Here is a 19,987-nt window from a genome sequence, read left to right on the forward strand (position 1 = left end):
CCAAGTATACAAACAACAACGACAAAAATGTCTCATATGAAATGATGTAAGCTTAATGTCCATAGCCTTCACATTCACCTTGTAGTACTCAAATTCTTTCCTGAATTAATTCCAAGGATTCGACGTTACACACTGACCGGAGAAAATCAAATGCCGGGAGGCGAATAAATATTGTCGAAGAGATCAGAATAGTTAAGTATGAATTACCCAAAATTCTTTCCAGCGACGTTTTAACTCGAACAGCACCCAAGTTTCTTCCAAACAGATGAATTTTCTTTGATGTTAATGGTTTTCCCCTGCGACGGAATGGAGGAGGTCATCTCATTGCCAGCCTCGACAGCCTTTCTGCTTACAATATGGTGAATCTGATTAAGGACTTGGGTGAATGCATTTTCGACGTTGGTTGATTCCAAAGCAGAAGTCTCCATGAAGTAGAGTGACTCCCGCTCGGCTAGCTCTTTACCATCCTCAGTGCTGACGGCCACGAGATGTCGAAGATCAGATTTGTTGCCGATGAGCATCACTACAATGTTTGGATCAGTATGATCTCTCAACTCTCTTAGCCATCTAAGAATATTCTCAAAAGTAGCACGTCGCGTGACATCATAAACTAGAAGTGCACCAACTGCTCCTCGGTAGTAAGCACTGGTAATGGCTCGGTACCTGTGGAATGAATGAAATACAAGCGGACATATAAAGCAAAGATACATGTATCCATGTGAAAAAAAAAAGAAAAAAGAAAAACCTGAGCTGAAGTTATGGTAGAAAAAATAAATTAAAGCAGCAGAACTGATGATCAAGGCATACAACAAAACACTATAGGATAGCAAATAAATCTATAAACAACACCAGAAACAATAAACCCGTATATCCTGTCGTTTTTACTATAGAAGAATAACTTTATGGAAAAGGTACCCGTTTAAGAGAATCGGGATAAATAGTTTAGGGAAAACATTAGATACCAAACTGAGTTCTTGCAATTTGTATGGCCCTTTCTCATAGAAATGTTCAATTTTTTTGAGTCACAAGTTCAATAAGGCTCAAATGATTCAATTTTTAAAGTCCAGTAGATGTTATCAGTATTTTGATAGGTATGCAATTCCAAATTTCCGCAAAAGAAAATCCAAAACCATATCAGATCCAAAAAGAGAACCTATGCTATCACCACCATCAATGCCCCGCAGCAATACACTCTATGAATCCTAATGATTAAGTCTGCATACTCAGCCATGGCACAACCCACCAAAACTGAACATTTTACCAAGGCACAGCTACTCTCCCTTGAGTTATTCATAGCAACCCTCTTCAGCTATTATATAACTTTATCACTGAAATTGTTTCCACAGAAGGAACTGTGGCTTTCAGCACAAATCTTTCACATATAAAGCTTCTATAAGTATAAGATCCAGAGGACATACTCCTACATCCTGTTCTCTATTGTGCTCTATGGCCATTATCTATTACTTACTTCTGCCTGTGTTTAGCTATCATTGTTCTAATTAAGTGAAACTCTATAAAAATAACTACTTTGTAGTGAAGGTGGCTTTTCTTGTGCATATTTGGGTCTGAGAATAGATGATAATCCCGGATTCTGTGTGGCACATGCATGAAACATCTCTCTAGTTTTATTTAATAAGATACATTTCTCTCTAAGACTGGTTATTTACTTGCTGACTTTTAGTTTGTTGCTATCAGTTTAAAACTTCCCAAATCACGCGAACAATACAACGAGTTTTAAAGTTCAAGCGGCTATTACGAGTTAAAGAAATTCAAACACTATACTGTTGTACGGCTTTGAAAATCACGTGCTCAGTCTTTCACTACTACTCAGGCAAAGACACTAAAACCTTGTCTAGAGGTCATGTTCCAACATAGGAAAAGGTTGAACTCTTCGCTTCTTCTTGGCATTACAAGTTCCCTAACCAACTCTATTCTAACAAAGAGTAGAGAGCAAAAATGTAGTGAAAGAACATACATCCAACAATAACAGCCCTTGCTGTATATGCCTCACTATATCCCTCTCTTTATCTGTTTGCTACTGTATGTATATACTTATCTATTGCAATCCAACCAGTTTAACCGAATCAAAGTTAAAATTAGAACATAAAAGAAGCAAGGCCAGCATATTTTCACTGAGAAGGGAACCAAGTATTAGCATGATGTTCTAAGTCGAAACTTGGAATGCACATCCCCATCCACCATTGGATCAATGAAGAATCTTAACTAGTTTTCCGTATCCACATCAACTGGTAGCCAAAACAAACATATTCAAAGATATCAATCATACTACATATTATTTAAGGTCTTGGATCTAAGCACAATCCCCACTTATTGTACTAAAGAACCATAAAGAATAATACCTAAACAACTCTTCCAACAAAACACCATCCTTTATCTTCTTCAGTTTCTCTCTAACCATATACTCTTACCTTTATATACATATAGATCACGCCAAAATCCGTAACAGACATTCACAAGTAAACTATAAAACAAGCATACTCAATGGAAGTCAACTTTGCATACATATGACGGAATATTCCAAAATGAGCATTGCAGTTCAGAATAATATATAACTTGAATTGACGTGAGTTCCTAAAACGATAAAACCGACAGAAACACACACATGTGTATATACATATATAATAGAGAGATAGTGTGCGGATTTCGTAAAATCGAATTGTGTTATGAAAAACCAGAAAACAAAGATGGGGGAAGAACCTTTCTTGACCCGCAGTGTCCCAAATCTGAGCTTTGATAACCTTTCCATCTACGTTGAGGCTCCGGGTGGCAAATTCAACACCTATAGTGGACTTGGACTCGAGATTGAACTCGTTCTTGGTGAACCTGGATAAGAGGTTGGATTTCCCGACACCTGAATCCCCAATCAGCACAAGCTTGAACAGATAATCATACTCCTCGTCTGCCTTGTACCCAGCCATTCTCTCGGACGAGTTTTAAGGGAAGGAATTCGATTCCCGAGACTGATGTGAGTCAGGACCAGGGGGACTCTTGTCGGAGAAAATGGCTTTAGCTAGATTCTTGTCAAGGCTGAAACGACGTCGCTCTACTTGCTTTACTCTTTTTACATTCTTTACCCACACAATTTTATTTATTTATTTATTTCTTCTATGGTAAGATCCCGATGATGAATGTTATTAATAAAAAATAAAATATATATGCATATTCCTTCAATTTCAATTTTTTTTTTTTTTACTCCCTCCTCACAAATATATATATATATATAATACTATATCATATTTTTTGTTTTTCTTAATCCCATGTATTATATTATTTTCTTTTTTTTCAAAAAATATTATATATTTTAATTTTATTGTAAATTTTATAATTTAAAATTTCTATTATACTAATTAGTGTTTTAATCTTAATGTATAATAATTTGTATCATATTGTAATTAATTGTATTAATATATTTTTAATTATTTACTTGTTATATTTTACTTAATTTATGGTATTTTCGGTAACATTGACATAATATTTGAACTGATGGAGTATTATTTTTGTCCATTCTGTGTAAAAATTACTCCCTCCGTCCCAGATACCATGTTTATGTTGCCGTTTCTGCCCGTCGTACCATATCACTTTTCTTTTTTTAGAAAATGATTACACACTTTAATCTCATTTTAAATTTTAAATTTTTTTATTTTATTTTAATTAAACTAATTAGTTATCTTAATCTTAATTTATAATTATTTATATTATAAGATAATTATTTTTACTAATACATTCTTAATACACACTTTAATCTCATTTTAAATTTTATTTTTTTAATTTTAATTAAACTAATTAGTTATTTTAATTTTAATTTATAATTATTTATATTATAAGATAATTATTTTCAATAATACATTCTTGATTATCTACTAATTACATTCCTTTTAAAATACTGTGTTTACAGTACATCAGATACGGTGTCTGAGACGGAGGGAATTTTTTTTTTTTTAAGTTTAAAAGTGATAAACAAAGTTAAGGAAGAGGCAGAGCTGTTCAAGGAAAGAGGGATGTCAGGATGCATAAAGTAATAAAAATAAAATGTAAATGTTAAATTACATTGGAAAGTGAGTGTTAAATTGCAAGAATTAAAAAAAAAAAAAAAAAAAAAATCTGAAATAGTTTTTTGTTTTTGTTTTAAAATTTTTATATCATTATAGAATATTACTATGACGCCTCCAGGTCATCTGCCGTCTAGGGTGATTTGTCTATCGAGCCTAATTTGTAGGGTATTAAGTTCAACCAAAATTTACTCCGTATGCCACTTTCGAGTAGCGGCTGCAAATTCACACATTATTAAAAAAAAATAAAATAAAAATTTATGCCTTGATTTTGTAACTCTAAGGATGTGTTTGTTTGGGGGATTGGATTTAATTTCCACTTTCATCCCATTTTTTCTCCCAAAAATATCAAATCAAACACACATTTTTTATTTTTTATATTATACTAAAAATTAATTTTATATTCAAAACATCACATCAACACCTATTTATATCACATCGTACAACTATTCAAATTCAAAATTTTTACTATTCAAATCCCAATTCAAAATCCAAAACCCCAGACAAACACACCCTAAGTAAATTATGTATTCAATGATGAAACATATACATATATGTGCATTGATTTATGAGCCTAGTTTGATGCAAACACTGAATTATAAAATATACTGCCTCTGTGTATCGAAAGGTTACATTTTCTATTTTTATCTGTCTCAAAATAAAATTATCATTTTCTAATTTAGTAATTATACTACCATAAATATCCTTTCAATTTACAATATATACCCTTTCAATTTACAATATATTGCACCATACTAATAAAGGTATTTTTATCTTTTTCACTGTAATTCAATATAATATTAATATTAAAAGATCTTCCAATAGATATAGATGGAGACATACCTTTTGAAATTTAGAATTTAATTTATTGGACGCATGATTTGTGGAATAGTTATATATACTCAGCCAAATTAATTATTTTTACTTTCTTTTTTCATCTGTCCGCAAAAATTGTAAATTAAAAATATTTAATTATTACTTTTTATTCAAAACTTATTTACAAAAATACTATTATTTTATTATATAATTTTTTTTATTTACTTTAATTTCTAACTAAAATTTTTAAAAATATTTTCAGCTGCCTTTTAACTTTTTATCACATTTTTAATAAAATATATATTATTTTTAATCTCCGTATCGGATATAAATAAACCAATTTTAGTTGACGGAGAGAGTATTATATTAGAATAATTTGGATTGATAGCAAGTCAAATTCAAGGATCAAAGTAGTTAAACAAACTAAACTCAATTTTGTTATTCCTATATACATAAAATTTTAATTATTCTACTCCTGTCTGTCTCAATAATTGTTCACACACGATGCATGGATGCATGCAAATTAACCACGTATATATGTTTGCATTTAAATAATATAATTTAATTTAATTAATGGTTAACTTCAATTCTTCCACCCAACATTGCCTCACCTAATTACCTTACCTTAAATACCTGCTCCGATCCCTTAATTTTGGGCGATTTGGAGGGACATTTATTTCATTTTCTTCAGCCCCCAATCCAAACACGACGATGAGATTTATTTATTTATTTATTATAAATATATAAATATAATATAATACTGACTTTGTTCCAATAGGGCAATCGAGGCCCAATAAGAGAAAGGAAAATGCATATATGGTACAGATGTCGACTCCCCAGCTGTAACGTGCCAGGCACGTGGTCGTAGGCGGCATCTGCCAGCTGTGTTCTATGCCAAAGTCGGCTGGCCAACACCTTATCCTCTTTCTTTTTCGGCTTTGATAACGCCACCCTCACAGTCTGTCACCGTCACCCACCGCGTTAAAAATAGTTTCTATTTTATTCGTATAATAATAATATAATAAGATAGGAATTTTTCAGATTAAATAATCATCAACGCTATTTTGGTAATAACTGTCTCTGTCTGTCTTGTCTGTGAGCTGCGCCTGCGCGGGTGAGTTTAGTGATTCTTTTATTTGTTGGCACGTTTTGTTCCCCAGGCAAACAATATTTTATCCAATCCACCAACTAAGACTTCAAATTTATTCGTTTTCTTTTTTGTTTATTGTTCTGTTGAATATTCATATCACGGTTTCTTGGAGATGATCGTCGATGCATTTCGCACGCCTACGCGCAAGATTGTGTCTATCATTTTCTAGATTTATCTGTTTTGTTGTAGCGTCCGACGCTAGCCTCCCATTTTTCGATTTTTGGTTTCTATATATGTAATTTTATTTTTTTGGTAAGGGATTACTTGCTTGATTTAATCGCGGAGGCCACCGCGGTAGCCATTTCTGGCGGAGCGCGCGTCTGATTGAAATGCCCTGAAAATTAGGGTTTGTATTTACAATGCTTTGATGTATACGATGATTTAAGTATGTGGCTTCGGTTAGAGGAGTTCGTTGTGTTGTTTCTTTGCATTGTGTATTAATATCGATTGTTTTGCTGTAATGTTTGCTTTGTTGGTTCGAACCTGGTTTCTTTTTGTTCTTGGATTCATAAAATGGGTTTTGAGGATTTGCTCTAGAACTGAATGAATGTTTAAATGCAGGTGATTTAAAGGAGGTTTTTTTGAAACGCTGCAGAATTGGGATTGGTGTTGAGATTTGGGCCAAGATTTACTGTGATATAGAGGTGATCGTAAGGGGAGAATCGCAAAGATGATGTCAAGATCTTATACCAACCTTTTGGATTTAGCTTCTGGGAATTTCCCAATAATTGGTAGGGACAAGGAGCGGAAGCGTTTCCCGAGGGTAATGACGCTTCCGGGAAGTATTGTGGAGCTTGATGATGAACAAGCAAGTAGTGTTACATCCGAAAACCAATCTTCAATTACTGGTGAGAGAATGATCATTGTGTCTAACCTTTTGCCTTTGAAGGCTAAACGAAGACCGGATAATAAAGGCTGGAGTTTTAGTTGGAATGAAGACTCATTGCTTCTACGGGTGAAGGATGGTTTTCCTGAAGACATGGAGGTACTGTATGTCGGGTCATTGTCTGTTGATGTTGATCCAATCGAGCAGGATGATGTATCCAATTATCTCTTGGAGAAGTTTAACTGTGTTCCTACATTTCTGCCACCGAGTCTTCTGGAGAAGTATTACCATGGATTTTGTAAGAAGCAGCTGTGGCCGCTGTTTCATTACATGCTACCATTTTCGGCTGATCGTGGAGGTAGATTTGACAGGTCTATGTGGGAAGCATATGTATCTGCCAATAAATTGTTCTCACAGAAGGTTATTGAGGTGCTTAATCCAGAGGATGACTATGTTTGGATTCATGATTATCATTTGATGGTTTTGCCCACATTTTTGAGGAGGCACTTTGTGCGTTTAAGAATGGGTTTTTTTCTTCATAGTCCGTTTCCTTCATCCGAGATTTACAGATCACTTCCTGTTAGGGAAGAAATCATCAAGGCCTTACTTAATGCAGACTTGATTGGTTTTCACACCTTTGATTATGCACGCCATTTCCTATCCTGTTGCAGTCGAATGTTGGGCCTTGAATATCAATCAAAAAGGGGATATATAGGTTTGGAGTTCTATGGAAGAACAGTAGGAATAAAGATTATGCCAGTTGGAATACATATGGGTCATATTGAGTCAGTGATTAAACAAGCAGATAAAGAGCTCAAGGTTGAGGAGCTAAAGCGGCAGTTTGAAGGAAAGACAGTGTTGCTTGGAGTTGATGACATGGACATATTTAAAGGTATCAACTTGAAATTTTTAGCTATGGAACACATGCTCAAGCAACATCCAAATTGGCAGGGCAAGGCTGTACTGGTGCAGATTGCAAACCCTGCTAGAGGGAGAGGTATAAATTTGGAGGAAATACAGGCTGAAATAGAAGAGAACTGCAATAGAATTAACAAGGAGCTTGGGCAGCCTGGATATGAACCCATAGTTTATATTCACCATCCTTTATCAATCAGTGAAAGAATGGCATATTACAGCATCGCTGAGTGTGTTGTTGTGACTGCAGTGAGGGATGGGATGAACCTGACTCCTTACGAATATATTGTCTGCAGACAAGGAGTATCTGGTGATGAAATGCGGTCAGAATTGAGTGGACCTAAGAAGAGCATGCTAGTGGTGTCCGAATTCATTGGTTGCTCTCCTTCCCTAAGTGGTGCTATTCGTGTTAATCCATGGAATGTTGAGTCAACTGCTGAAGCCTTGAACGAATCTATATCGATGGCTGAATCAGAGAAAGAGTTAAGACATGAGAAGCATTACCGATATGTCAGTACCCATGATGTAGCTTTTTGGTCAAGGAGTTTCTTGCAAGATATGGAAAGAACGTGTGCTGATCATTTTAGGAAACGATGCTGGGGCATTGGTCTTGGCTTTGGATTCCGGGTGGTGGCTTTAGATCCTAACTTTAGAAAGCTATCAATAGATGATATTGTGGCTGCTTACTGCAAAGCTAAAAGCAGGGCTATACTATTGGATTATGATGGCACGCTGATGCCCCAAAATTCAATAATTAAGACCCCAAGTGCCCAAGTTCTCTCTCTCTTAAACAGGCTATGTGTAGATACCAAAAATGTAGTTTTTATGGTGAGTGGAAGAGGAAGGCGTAGCTTAAGTGACTGGTTTTCCTCTTGCAAGAAGCTGGGACTTGCTGCGGAACATGGCTACTTTTTAAGGTATGCTTCTTACTTGCTTAACATAGTTCAGAGTATATGGTAAGACCGTGAAATACCCACAAAACTGTTAAACTTGTGACTTAATGTAAGAAACTAGGTGAACTTGAGAAGATCAGCTGTATCAGTAACCAGATAAGAAATTATGTTAGATTGGAATGACAATATCAGTGATCTAACTTCTATATATAATATTCATAATAGTTGTTGCTAGTTCAGATTAAAAGTTATAGTTTATGGAGGTGTTTGGTGTTTTTATTATTTGTGTGTGTGAGAGTGTGTTTTCGATTTTGATGTTTATGAAAGTTTTTGGATGTGATTGGATGTGGTGTTTTTTTGAAGAAAATTGAAAGATAGAATATTTTTTAAAAGAAAAAGATGCTAAGAGAACAATCCCTTTGTTAAGACACTCAATCAGCTAAGCACAAGTTTCAACATATCAACAGTGCTCTTGCTTTTGCATACGTATAAAAACTTATTTATTGAATTCATTAACCGCCTGTTCAAATTAATTTTAATTTATTTGTACTCTTCAAAACACTATATATTACATCCTAAAGCTACCCATCAATCTTATATCCAATAATACTATAAGTTGGTTGAGGTGAAGTGAAGTATGTGCTTTATACCGTTGCCTGATCTAATTATCTCAAGCCTCCATTAGCTTAAACCTTAATTGATGATATTATGGTATTTCAAATGTAGATTTCAATTCATACTTCTGGGCTTTGTCTACTGGTTTCTGTTGCTTTAGATTTCTTTTCTTTGTTTATACTTTATATATTTGAACCAATATGTGGAAATTCTCAGTGGATAAGTTGAATTGGATAGTTGGTCAGGGCCGAATCACATGACATTTAGGATGCCTCTAATGCATATTTGACATGACTTTGGTGTGGCAAAAATATTTGCCCATAAAAACATTCGTGTGAAGAGGTTACTCATAGTGCGTCACTGCTAGTGGCATACACTTGCATGATGCTCCCAACACATGCTTTCCTTTGGATAATTTGTCAGAGTTTATAAAAAAAAAACATTTCCTGTGAACATAAATTGGTTGGTATTATATCATGTTATTCTTCCGGTTAAGTAACTGTTATGGTTGATGGACTCTTGTGCATATTATAGATGGCATCAGATTGTCATTTCTTCAGTATTCTTATTTTCATTTTTATTCAACTTTTTGGTGAAATTTCATGTAAGATGATCTGGAATTGAAGGTGGCCGCAGTGTGAGGAGTGGGAGACATATGACCAAGGATCCGAATTTGGATGGATGCAGATGGCTGAACCCGTTATGAATTCATATACTGAGTCTACCGATGGTTCTGGAATCGAGAGAAAGGAAAGTGCTTTAGTTTGGCATTACAATGATGCAGATCCTGGATTCGGTTTTTCCCAGGCGAAAGAAATGTTGGACCATTTAGAGAGCGTGCTAGCAAATGAACCCGTTGCTGTGAAAAGTGGGCAGTTTATTGTAGAAGTGAAACCTCAGGCAAGTGCTACTACTATTTTTTCTGCATTCTTTCATTGTTTTTCTCTCTTTCTAATATCATTTATTATATTTCTCTTAACGCTGTCCAGTTATAAACAATTATTATTTCTCTTAGCCCTATTATTCCTTTCACAAATGTTTTTGAAAGATCTAAACATGAGATCAAGGATGCTGCACTTTGTCTATGCAGGGTGTTAGCAAAGGTGTAGTTGCAGAAAAGATTTTCACATCAATGACGAATAATGAGAAACAGGCAGATTTTGTGCTGTGCGTTGGTGATGATAGATCTGATGAGGATATGTTTGAACTAATCAGTACGGCAGTGTCTAGACAAATCCTATCTTACAACACCGAAGTCTTTGCATGCACAGTAGGGCAAAAACCCAGCAAAGCTAAGTATTATTTGGACGACTCATCTGAAGTGGTGGCAATGCTAGAGTCTCTTGCTGAAGCTACTGATTCTCCAGCAACATCAGATGAGGAAACCCATATCTCCCAAGCCTCAAGAAGATTCAGTCACTTTTCTATTGCTTGAATCTGCTTAATATGGATATTTAGCTAATCGAATATTTTTATATATGGATATTAGATTTTAGGCACCAGAAATGGAAATTATATACTATTCTTCTTCTTCTTCTTCTTCTTTCTTCTTCTTTTCGTTTCTTTTTTTCCTCATCCTTCTACCATTAGTCTTGAGCAATTTCTTGGGAGAAGAGTTTGCATCGAACTCAGTTGAGATTCTGAGGAGAATATGAGGGTACAATGAGAGTTGTGAACAGGTCTTGAGAGTAACTTCTTACAAGCACAAGGACCATAAATTTGGGAAACTTTGATTATCTGAGGCGGAAGAGACGAAGGTGGACAAAGGTTTCCTGCTTCCTTCCCTGCAACGCGAAGGGAGTTTATTATGAAGCAGAAAGTATTGGTTGTCACGATGAAAACCTGTTAAAGAAAGCTGTGGTTCTGTGTTTGGCGATTCTTGCAAGTGGTCAATCACTTGGAATTTGTGGCACTTTGTAGATTGGCTCATTGGATTTGCTAGTCTCCCCTGTACAGGTTAGTATGGCTTCTTCTACTTGTCTTTTTTTCATTTCTTTCTTTCATTTTGCATTCCTTTGGGACTGTCCCAATAAAAGTGTAATGTGGATGTGGGTTGATAAAAAACCATGGTTTCTTAGACAGAAGGATGCATCTCTAAGCCACATTTTCTTTGTGGGGGGGGGGGGGGGGGGGGGGGGGGGGTTTAAAATATTGGACTTTGTTAAATTTGTGGATAGTTTCATTATCTTGTTTAGTTATATAGAATTTTAGGTTGTGTTCAATTGAACATGTGTTGATGCTATGGGATTGGGGGGTGTATACTCGTTAGCGCATATATATATATAAGCAAGTGAAAAGTGGATCTTGTGTCTTTGGATAAGCATTTAGAGATGGTTTTTTTTGATAACGTGAGAATCACGACCGAACCTAATATCCTGCAAAGGTGACCGCGTCGGGAGTTTGAACCCATGACCTCACGGTCACAAGTTCAACCCCTACACTATCAGGCCATTCTTGACGGGACTTTAGAGATGGGTTTTTGTGTATGGTATGCTATGGTTTGGTGGAATAATAAATTTAAATAGGAATAGAATGTTAAAAATGAAATGCCTCCCCCTTTTAAACTAGGATATATATATATATATATATATATATAGCATTCTCCTTTATTCACTGAATGATAGAAAATTTTGAATATCTTGTGATTCTAAATTGGACATCACCACTAACCACACTTCCATTTAAAATCAACAAAGAGTTGGCTCTAATATTTTTCTAGTTAGAATTCTTGTTTTTTTTTTTTTTTTTGTTTATTTATTTAATCATTCAATTTTTATAAACATGCAAGTATTATTTAAAATTGAACACTCTGGATGAGGTTTTGGTGCCGATTAAATACATACGGCTGTGTGGTGTGATATTACTGATAGTTTTGTGAAAATGAGATTACAATTATTTGTATTGTAACTATGAGTATTTATTATTAGTTTTTAAATATCATATTATATATTTACTTTTAATACAATAAGGGTGTGTTTGTTTTGCACTTCAAGTTCAAATTTAATTTAGATCACACCATTACCAATAAAAATATGCTTTTTCTTGCAAAATATTATTATTATTATTATTATTTTCTCACAAAATTTATGTTAAAATATTATTTAAATCAAAATTAAATTAAAAATTCAATTTCAAACTCGAAGCAAATAAACCTATTATATATACATATTATTTTTTTCATTCCAAACATATACCATTAAATATTGATTTAAATCACCACAAACAAACCTTTGATTTTAAACTTTTTACTAATAAAGGCTCAAAACAAAACCACCCAAACAAACTAGGCATATCTAGCACTGAGTTCGAGTTATTATTTGTAATAGCTAGTAAACCTGAAACTAGGCATCCCTAAAGGATCAAACAAAGTTAATTCCCAAGTGTCGTTTTGTCGGGTTTAGTTTGCAAGCTATTAGGTTCAATAAGAAGTTTACCTAGAGCGCACTCTAAGAATAGCGGCTGCGGTTTCCTATATTATAAAATAAATAAATAAATAACTAAGGCAAACCGAGGGCTATCGATTCGTGCTTTTTAGTTGTGTTCGCGTCGGGTGACTTGTATAATAAGGGTGACTTGTATAATAAGAACGAACGATTTGAACATGACTAGAATATGATTTTCAATCCAAACACGACATGAATTTTTTTCAAAGTCAGATTCAAGTCAATTTGATTTTGTTTCAGATAATCCAATAACCCGAAAAACCTAACATGAAAGATTTGAAAACCTAAAAATATTAAACTTTATCTAAAAAAAATTGATATAAAACAAATCCGAAAAACTGAATTTTTAAATAATAAGTATTATAATTTCAATTTTTTAATACTCCATTTTCCCATTTCAAATGAATAAGATAGATGCAAGTTTAATTGGTTATGATATTATTTTAATTTTATTATATTTTTATATAAGCAATATGGTTGGTAATTTTAAAATTATAATTAAAATAAATTTAAAATGTGTTTAAATATTTTTAATACTCTCTTCTTCCCCCAGGTTATATTTTTCATTTTTGTCCATTCCAAAATAAGGTTACAATTTCTAATTTAGTAACGTACTTAATATAATAAATACCTTTCAACTTATAATATATTACACAAATGTCATTATTTTTATATCAATATTTTTGTCTTTTTTTTTACTATAATCCAATATAATACTAATATTAAAAAATTTTCGTGCAAAAAACAAACGTCACCTATCCAATGGGACGGTGGGAGTATGATATCTTAATAGAATAAATTTTTTAAATAATACAAATAAATAAAAAGTAATATATATATTTTTTAAGATAATCTAATTTTTAAAAAAAAATAAAAAGTTTTAAATGTAGTTAAAAATATTTCTTTACAAATAAAAAGATTTTAAAGGAGTTTATGTAATATATAATTTTATATGTTATAAAATTATTAAGTTACTTTATATATTATATATATATACATAAATAAACATGTAAAGTAAAGTGATATAAAAAAAAAATAAAAACGAATCAATTAAAATGGGACTAGTATTATTTTATTTTGTAATACATTATAATTAAAAAGAAATAAATTAATTTTAATTATAAAATGGTTAAAGATCAAGTTGAGTTTGTATATCAGGTTATCCTATGACCTATGACCTAATTTTTATATTTCCAGTTATCAATTCAGTCCGCCGTATCCAACCTAATTTTCTTTTCTTTTTTTTTTTTTTTCTTTTTTTTTTTTGTTTCAAGTAGAAGTCAACGGCAAACCTGAAAATTTTTTAGGTCAAAGGAGTTCAATTTTGACCGAGACAAACCAATCTAAATCGAAAAGTTACAGAGGATGATGAGTAGCTGTGTAGTAAAATATATAGCTAATGACGAGCAGCAAGGATCTAATTAATAAATACAGCATTAGAAAGAACATCAAATGAATCAACAAAGTTATATTTGCTTTCAAAGTTTGATCTCTGTATATACATACATTACACACACGCGCACACACACACATATATATATATATATGCAATTGATAATTAAATTATACAGCCACTGCAGCTGGTGTAGAAGTAACTCTATTTTCAGCCGGAATTTCCACAAACTCCGACAGGATTGCCCGGAATTCCTCTCCGGTCATCGTCTCCTTCTCCAGAAGAACTTCCACGATCTTGTCCATGGCCTCGCGATTGTTCCTGATGTGGCTCAAAGCAATCTCGTATGCGCTGTCTGATATCTGTTTGACTGCTGCATCGATATCTTCGGCTAGCTTTTCTGACATTGAATTCCTTGCCATCATTCTCATGATCACATCACCACTTTGAGCAGATGAGTCCATCAGCGACCATGGCCCGATTTCAGACATGCCGAAGGCAACAACCATCTGCAAGGGAATATGATGACTTAACTATGAAAAGGGTCCGACTAATGTTGAAGCAAAACTACACCAAAATGTATCCATTTCTACTGCAGTTTAATTACAATGTATAAAAAAATTCGTCATCGATTTTCTACAAATTTTAGGCACATAGTTTATAAGGCAGAGTTACCAATGAATATAATAACACTGAGCGGACTTAACCATCGAATACATGGATCACACTCTCAAGAATTTTGTGTTAATATTACCAACAAGTAAAAGAATAATCTCTCCGTCCCTTAATAAACTATCTATTTTTCTATTTTCGTCTGTCTTATAACAAGTATCAATTTTCATTTTTAGTAACGGTACTATCTACGTAACATTACAAATATCATTTCAATCTGCAATCTATTACACAAATATTATACCCTTTATATCATATAATACTATTAGTCTTTTTATTTTTATTTTTACTATATTCCAATATAATACTAATAATTCTGAAATTCTATGCAAAAAGCAATCGGATAGATAGATATGGGACAGAGGGAGTAACAAATATTTGACGATACAGTATGTCCCTCAACACAACATTTTCGTGTTACTCTTACCAGACCTGAAACTTAACATGACTAAGCACAAAATACCTATATGGATGCAACAAAATAGAAAAGAACAGTTTGTGTGGGAATAGGAAAGCAATTTTTACCTGCTTGGCCAAACCAGTGATTTGTTGCAAATCACCAACTGCACCAGTCGTGACCTCTGGCTCCCCGAATATGATCTCCTCAGCAGCCCGTCCGCCAAGCCCGCCAACAATTCTGGCAAATAGCTGCTGCTTGGATATCAAGGTTGGATCATCTCCTGGGATGAACCAAGTCAAACCACGTGCTTGCCCACGTGGGATTAAAGTCACCTTTTGAACAGGATCATGCCCTGGAGTTAGGGTTCTGCATTGGAAGCAAAGAATACCACGAGTGTTACCTTACACACTACCGATAATTAGTTCATACAAACAGAGCACAAAGTCGTTAACAGCAGGAAGCTACTAAAACACAGACCACCAATACGCCACTCAGGTTAATCTTGTTAGAAGTTTTCGCAAAACGTAAGGGTCAAAGAAGCATTTTAAAATATTCATATTTTCACATGAGGTAACATGCAACAAGTTTGACAGCTCCACTACGATTGCTAAAGATTAAAGATGGCCTATTTAGATTTACTAGCAAAGTTTGATCAACAGAAACTTCCATGTCCAAACGGGGAAGCATCGAGCACAGATTTGAACTTACCCACAAATGGCATGGCCTACTTCATGGTAAGCCACAAGACTTTTGCTTTTGCCATCCGTCATCACCGTTCCTTCCATGCCAGCAACAATCCTGTCGATCGAATCATCAATCTCTTTAGATGAAATTGCTGTCTTACCCCTCCTTCCAGCCAGAATAGCCGCTTCATTCAAGAGGTTAGCAAGATCTGCTCCACTAAAACCTGGGGTCCTCATGGCTATCACTTCAAGTGAAACATCAGAATCAAACTTCTTATTGCCCCCATGAACCTTCAAGATCTCAGTTCTTCCACGAATGTCAGGAACATCAACTGTCACCTGCATAAAGGTTCGAATTATAGGGACAATGTATAGGCTAGTTGTATTTACTACACAAGCAAGATATATATAGCCTTAATTTACCTGTCTATCAAACCTTCCTGGTCTCAACAAGGCAGAGTCGAGAATATCTGCACGGTTAGTTGCCGCAATTACAATAATACCAGTATTCCCTTCAAAACCATCCATTTCTGTCAACAGTTGATTTAATGTTTGCTCCCTTTCGTCATTTCCACCACCAATGCCTGTTCCTCTCTGACGTCCAACAGCATCAATTTCATCAACAAAAACAATACAGGGGGCGTTTTCCTTGGCTTTCTTGAATAGATCACGAACACGAGATGCACCAACGCCAACAAACATTTCAACAAACTCGGAACCTGAGATTGAGAAAAATGGTACACCTGCTTCCCCAGCTATAGCCTTGGCAAGCAGCGTCTTCCCCGTACCAGGAGGACCAACAAGAAGAACGCCCTTAGGTATACGAGCACCCACAGCAGTAAACCTCTCTGGCTTCTTCAAGAATTCCACCACCTCCATGAAATCTTGCTTTGCTTCATCTACTCCAGCAACATCATCAAAAGTCACCCCTGTGTTCGGTTCCATCTGGAATTTAGCCTTTGATTGACCAAATGTGAGTGGGAAACCAGGCCCACCGGGACCACCCATACCGCCAGAAGATCTTCTCGAGAGAAGGAAAAGACCGCCAATCAAAATTAAAGGGAAGGCCAAATTTCCAATTAAGTTAAACAAGACTGAACCCGATTCCTCTTGAGCAGTGTGGGCAGCAAAGTCGATGTTCTTCTCTCTGAACTTCTGCAGAAGCTCCTGGCTCAGCCCCGGGAGCTGTACCCGCACTCTCTGCACACGATTGCCCAACTCTGGGGAGATAGCTTCAACTATGGCAATGGTACCATTTTCAAACAAATCAACCTTTTTCACCCTATCCTTGTCAAGATACTCCAGAAATCTAGAATAAGACATCCTAGAGTTAGAAACGCCTTGATCATCTGCAAGAGCTTTTTGGTTGCCCAGCAATGCTGGTATGGCAGCTCCAGCATTACCGAGCAACAATTTCATGAAGCCTCTTCTGCCTTCATTTGCCCTTTGATCCAACAATGCTCTGACGCTAACTATTCTAGATGGATGGTTCAATCCTGGAAGCTTTGAGGACTGGATAATTCGCCTGCCATAGATTTCCTTGTGCAGATTTGTTCTAGCATTGCTGGCAGATATGCTGTTTCCCACTACACAAGCAGATGATGCAGCCATCTATATTCCTAAGCAATTCAGAAAACAAATGGGGGCTAATCAACCTCTCAACAAAGACAAAATATTACAATCAAAGCCTATTTAATCACAAAACAGTAATCTTATGTCAGGAGGATAAACATACACAGAACAAACTTTTTATCATCACAAGAAATGAGTTTCCTTCGGCTATTATGAATATGGATCGATCTTAGATTATTCCATTACTTCTGATGTTACAGGAACTCTTCATGCCTCACACACTTGCAATAAGTACGACAAACATTAGGGCAGCAAAGCAGAATCACAAGCCAACTTAAAAAGATTATAGATCGACCAAATTGAACATCAATGTTACGCCAGCTCCAACTTCACCATTTATCATCGCAAAACTGACTCATCGACAAAAATTGAACGGAATATCTCACTGAGCAGACAAAAAATAGCAATTCCATCACAAAACGCAATTAACAAGTCCGATCACAGAGCCCAATTATGAACAAGCCCGAAAACATAACTAAGCCGAAACGAAGATGAATATCAATACCCCCGCCAAATTGCCAACATGAGAGAGAACACAACACTTGCACTATGCCATAAGGTAGAACAGACAATGCAAAAATGTACAAACCTGCGAGGAGGAGGCAACCCTGAAGAACCAATGAATGAAGGATGGGCGGGGCGTTGGAGAGATTTAGAGGAAATGGATGTGGTTCGGAACAGCGCACGTGGCAATAACTAGGCGATTGATTGATTAGTCTACCCTCCCATTTTAGTGTCCGAGATTTTTCCGTCTGCAATTTGGCAGTTTGTAAAGTGTTTCAATTTTTGGGGTTTAGGGTTTTTGTTGGTCAATTTGGTTTCGAAAAGTTTGTGGAGTGTTTGTTACGGACGTGTCATCCCCTTTGTTAAGTATTTATATGTGGTTAAAGGTGCCAAGTGAGCATTCGAATTTTCGAATGTAATTTTGTGAAATTTAACTCGATTTCAAAATTTGAAATTTTTGAAAAAATTAAATATGAATCGAACAGAAAAATATCAAATTTCAACATTCTAAATCGGTCGGACATACCCTGAAACTTTAGGTCAAATCCATTTTTGGATCACTTTTTTCGGAGTGTAATTACAAATTACTATTAAACAAATTACAATAGAGAAGTAAACACTATATAGAATATGGTGGTAATAAAAATTTGAAATACGATCATGTTCAGAGCATGGTCGTGAATAAAGGTTTGAATATGGTCATGTTCAGAATAGGTTATGGACAGACTGTATTGATTGTCTGTGGAGCTTAGTCAATTTAGTGAATTATCCAACACTACAACATTCAATCCTATGAGCTCTTATGTGACTAAAATTGATTAATTTAATTCGAATAAAATCAAAGTTGTTAAAATTTTTTAATGAAACCAAAATTAATTTTATCTCGTATTTCAAACAGAATCAAAGCTAACCCAAGTGAATATAAATTTTAAAATATAATAATATAAATATATTATGTTCAATTCAGTTAACTTAGCAAATATTAAAAATCGCAATTGAATCAAACAAAATAAATATCAAACAAAGGTAATATTAAGAGCTCAACTAACTGATGATAAAGAGTCAAATTTTTGACAGGAAAGCCGTCTTAAGGGGTAAGTCGACAAATGGACTCAAGAAGTATGGAGATGCTCTTGCTATAGGTCAGATCAACACGATAGATAATATTAGATGTGTATATAACCTGAGATAAGAAGCCATCCTAAATTTCAAATTTCAAGAAATATCATAGATGACTAAGACTTTACATCTCAAAGTAATGGCTGAGATAGACCTACAATTCAAAAGTACTAGAAGTATCATCGCCATCCGCAGTGATGATCATATTATCAATATACTACTCCCTCCGTCCCAATACAATAGTCTTGTTTATCATTTTTGTTCGTCCCAAAACAATAATCTCATTTCCATAAATAATTATATCACCATAAAATTATCCCTTCTTTTTCATTATTATTACACAATTGCCACTACTTTTTACACTAATATACTCACAAGGGCAAAAAAGTCATTTATCCATAATTTTTACCAACCACCAATATAATATCAATATTTCTTAAATCTCGTGTCCAACACAATTAAACTATACTTTTGGGACGGAGGGAGTATAATATAATAATAACCCAAAGAACCCTAACAAATAATTAGAGTCGAGTTCAAATCCCGACGCCTTTAGATCCACCTGCCACATATAGTTCGCCTACTGTGACTTGCCTTGTCGGGCCTAATACAGAGAGGCGGGCTCATGTAAAAAGTCTTCAATTAAGTCCTTGTATAAGAAAATCGCATAGAGGTAAGTCGAACGAATGAAGCTATATTCTTGCGAGTGACCTTTTGCGACAAAGAGAGTCTTGTAGCACTCAATCAAACCATCAAAGTGGATTTTGATTTTGTAAATCCATTCACATCTAATAAGTTTCTTACCGGCAGCATAATCACAAAATCCCGGGTACCTATGCTTCCGATGAAGATAAAA

General features: G+C 34.8%; 3 protein-coding genes across 6 annotated transcripts; 1 reads left to right on the plus strand and 2 right to left on the minus strand.

Moving 5' to 3' along the window:
- Positions 1 to 47: 47 nt before the first annotated feature.
- On the minus strand, positions 48 to 3,055 carry LOC127265973 (ras-related protein YPT3-like). 2 transcript variants are annotated; one of them, XM_051296029.1, is made up of 3 exons: positions 2,719 to 3,055; positions 208 to 663; positions 48 to 100 (listed from the first exon to the last, which is right to left on the minus strand). In XM_051296029.1, exons 1-2 carry the CDS (start codon positions 2,937 to 2,939, stop codon positions 231 to 233), a joined length of 654 nt encoding a protein of 217 aa, XP_051151986.1. In that variant the 5' UTR covers positions 2,940 to 3,055; the 3' UTR covers positions 48 to 100; positions 208 to 230. The 2 variants fall into 2 exon arrangements, with proteins under 2 accessions (XP_051151986.1, XP_051151985.1); XM_051296028.1 differs by having other exon boundaries at positions 48 to 663; positions 2,719 to 3,054.
- Positions 3,056 to 6,056: 3,001 nt separating this feature from the next.
- Positions 6,057 to 10,826, plus strand: LOC127265970 (probable alpha,alpha-trehalose-phosphate synthase [UDP-forming] 7). 2 transcript variants are annotated; one of them, XM_051296022.1, is made up of 4 exons: positions 6,061 to 6,382; positions 6,598 to 8,694; positions 9,912 to 10,185; positions 10,376 to 10,826. In XM_051296022.1, exons 2-4 carry the CDS (start codon positions 6,707 to 6,709, stop codon positions 10,718 to 10,720), a joined length of 2,607 nt encoding a protein of 868 aa, XP_051151979.1. In that variant the 5' UTR covers positions 6,061 to 6,382; positions 6,598 to 6,706; the 3' UTR covers positions 10,721 to 10,826. The 2 variants fall into 2 exon arrangements, with proteins under 2 accessions (XP_051151981.1, XP_051151979.1); XM_051296024.1 differs by lacking the exon at positions 10,376 to 10,826 and having other exon boundaries at positions 6,057 to 6,382; positions 9,895 to 10,036.
- A 3,355-nt stretch (positions 10,827 to 14,181) lies between these two features.
- LOC127265971 (ATP-dependent zinc metalloprotease FTSH 2, chloroplastic) lies at positions 14,182 to 18,259 on the minus strand. Of its 2 annotated transcripts, none has more exons than XM_051296025.1 (5): positions 18,098 to 18,259; positions 16,300 to 17,495; positions 15,902 to 16,215; positions 15,319 to 15,559; positions 14,182 to 14,630 (listed from the first exon to the last, which is right to left on the minus strand). In XM_051296025.1, exons 2-5 carry the CDS (start codon positions 17,485 to 17,487, stop codon positions 14,292 to 14,294), a joined length of 2,082 nt encoding a protein of 693 aa, XP_051151982.1. In that variant the 5' UTR covers positions 17,488 to 17,495; positions 18,098 to 18,259; the 3' UTR covers positions 14,182 to 14,291. The 2 variants fall into 2 exon arrangements, with proteins under 2 accessions (XP_051151982.1, XP_051151983.1); XM_051296026.1 differs by lacking the exon at positions 18,098 to 18,259 and adding an exon at positions 18,014 to 18,037.
- Between the last annotated feature and the right edge of the window lie 1,728 nt (positions 18,260 to 19,987).

Source organism: Andrographis paniculata, unplaced genomic scaffold (assembly GCF_009805555.1).
Source record: "Andrographis paniculata isolate CXL003 unplaced genomic scaffold, ASM980555v1 Contig74END, whole genome shotgun sequence".
In the NCBI taxonomy this organism is placed as follows: Eukaryota; Viridiplantae; Streptophyta; class Magnoliopsida; order Lamiales; family Acanthaceae; genus Andrographis; species Andrographis paniculata.

Excerpts from the sequence above, each read along its gene's own strand:
- LOC127265971 (XM_051296025.1), bottom strand. The coding sequence starts at position 17,487 with ATGGCTGCATCATCTGCTTGTGTAGTGGGAAACAGCATATCTGCCAGC. Across the intron at positions 16,216-16,299 it reads CAGGAAGGTTTGATAGACAG|GTGACAGTTGATGTTCCTGA; the intron begins GTAAATTAAGGC and ends ACCTTTATGCAG. Across the intron at positions 14,631-15,318 it reads TCACTGGTTTGGCCAAGCAG|ATGGTTGTTGCCTTCGGCAT; the intron begins GTAAAAATTGCT and ends ATTCCCTTGCAG.
- LOC127265973 (XM_051296029.1), bottom strand. The coding sequence starts at position 2,939 with ATGGCTGGGTACAAGGCAGACGAGGAGTATGATTATCTGTTCAAGCTT. Across the intron at positions 664-2,718 it reads GACACTGCGGGTCAAGAAAG|GTACCGAGCCATTACCAGTG; the intron begins GTTCTTCCCCCA and ends TTCATTCCACAG.
- LOC127265970 (XM_051296022.1), top strand. The coding sequence starts at position 6,707 with ATGATGTCAAGATCTTATACCAACCTTTTGGATTTAGCTTCTGGGAAT. Across the intron at positions 8,695-9,911 it reads GAACATGGCTACTTTTTAAG|GTGGCCGCAGTGTGAGGAGT; the intron begins GTATGCTTCTTA and ends CTGGAATTGAAG. Across the intron at positions 10,186-10,375 it reads TTGTAGAAGTGAAACCTCAG|GGTGTTAGCAAAGGTGTAGT; the intron begins GCAAGTGCTACT and ends TTGTCTATGCAG.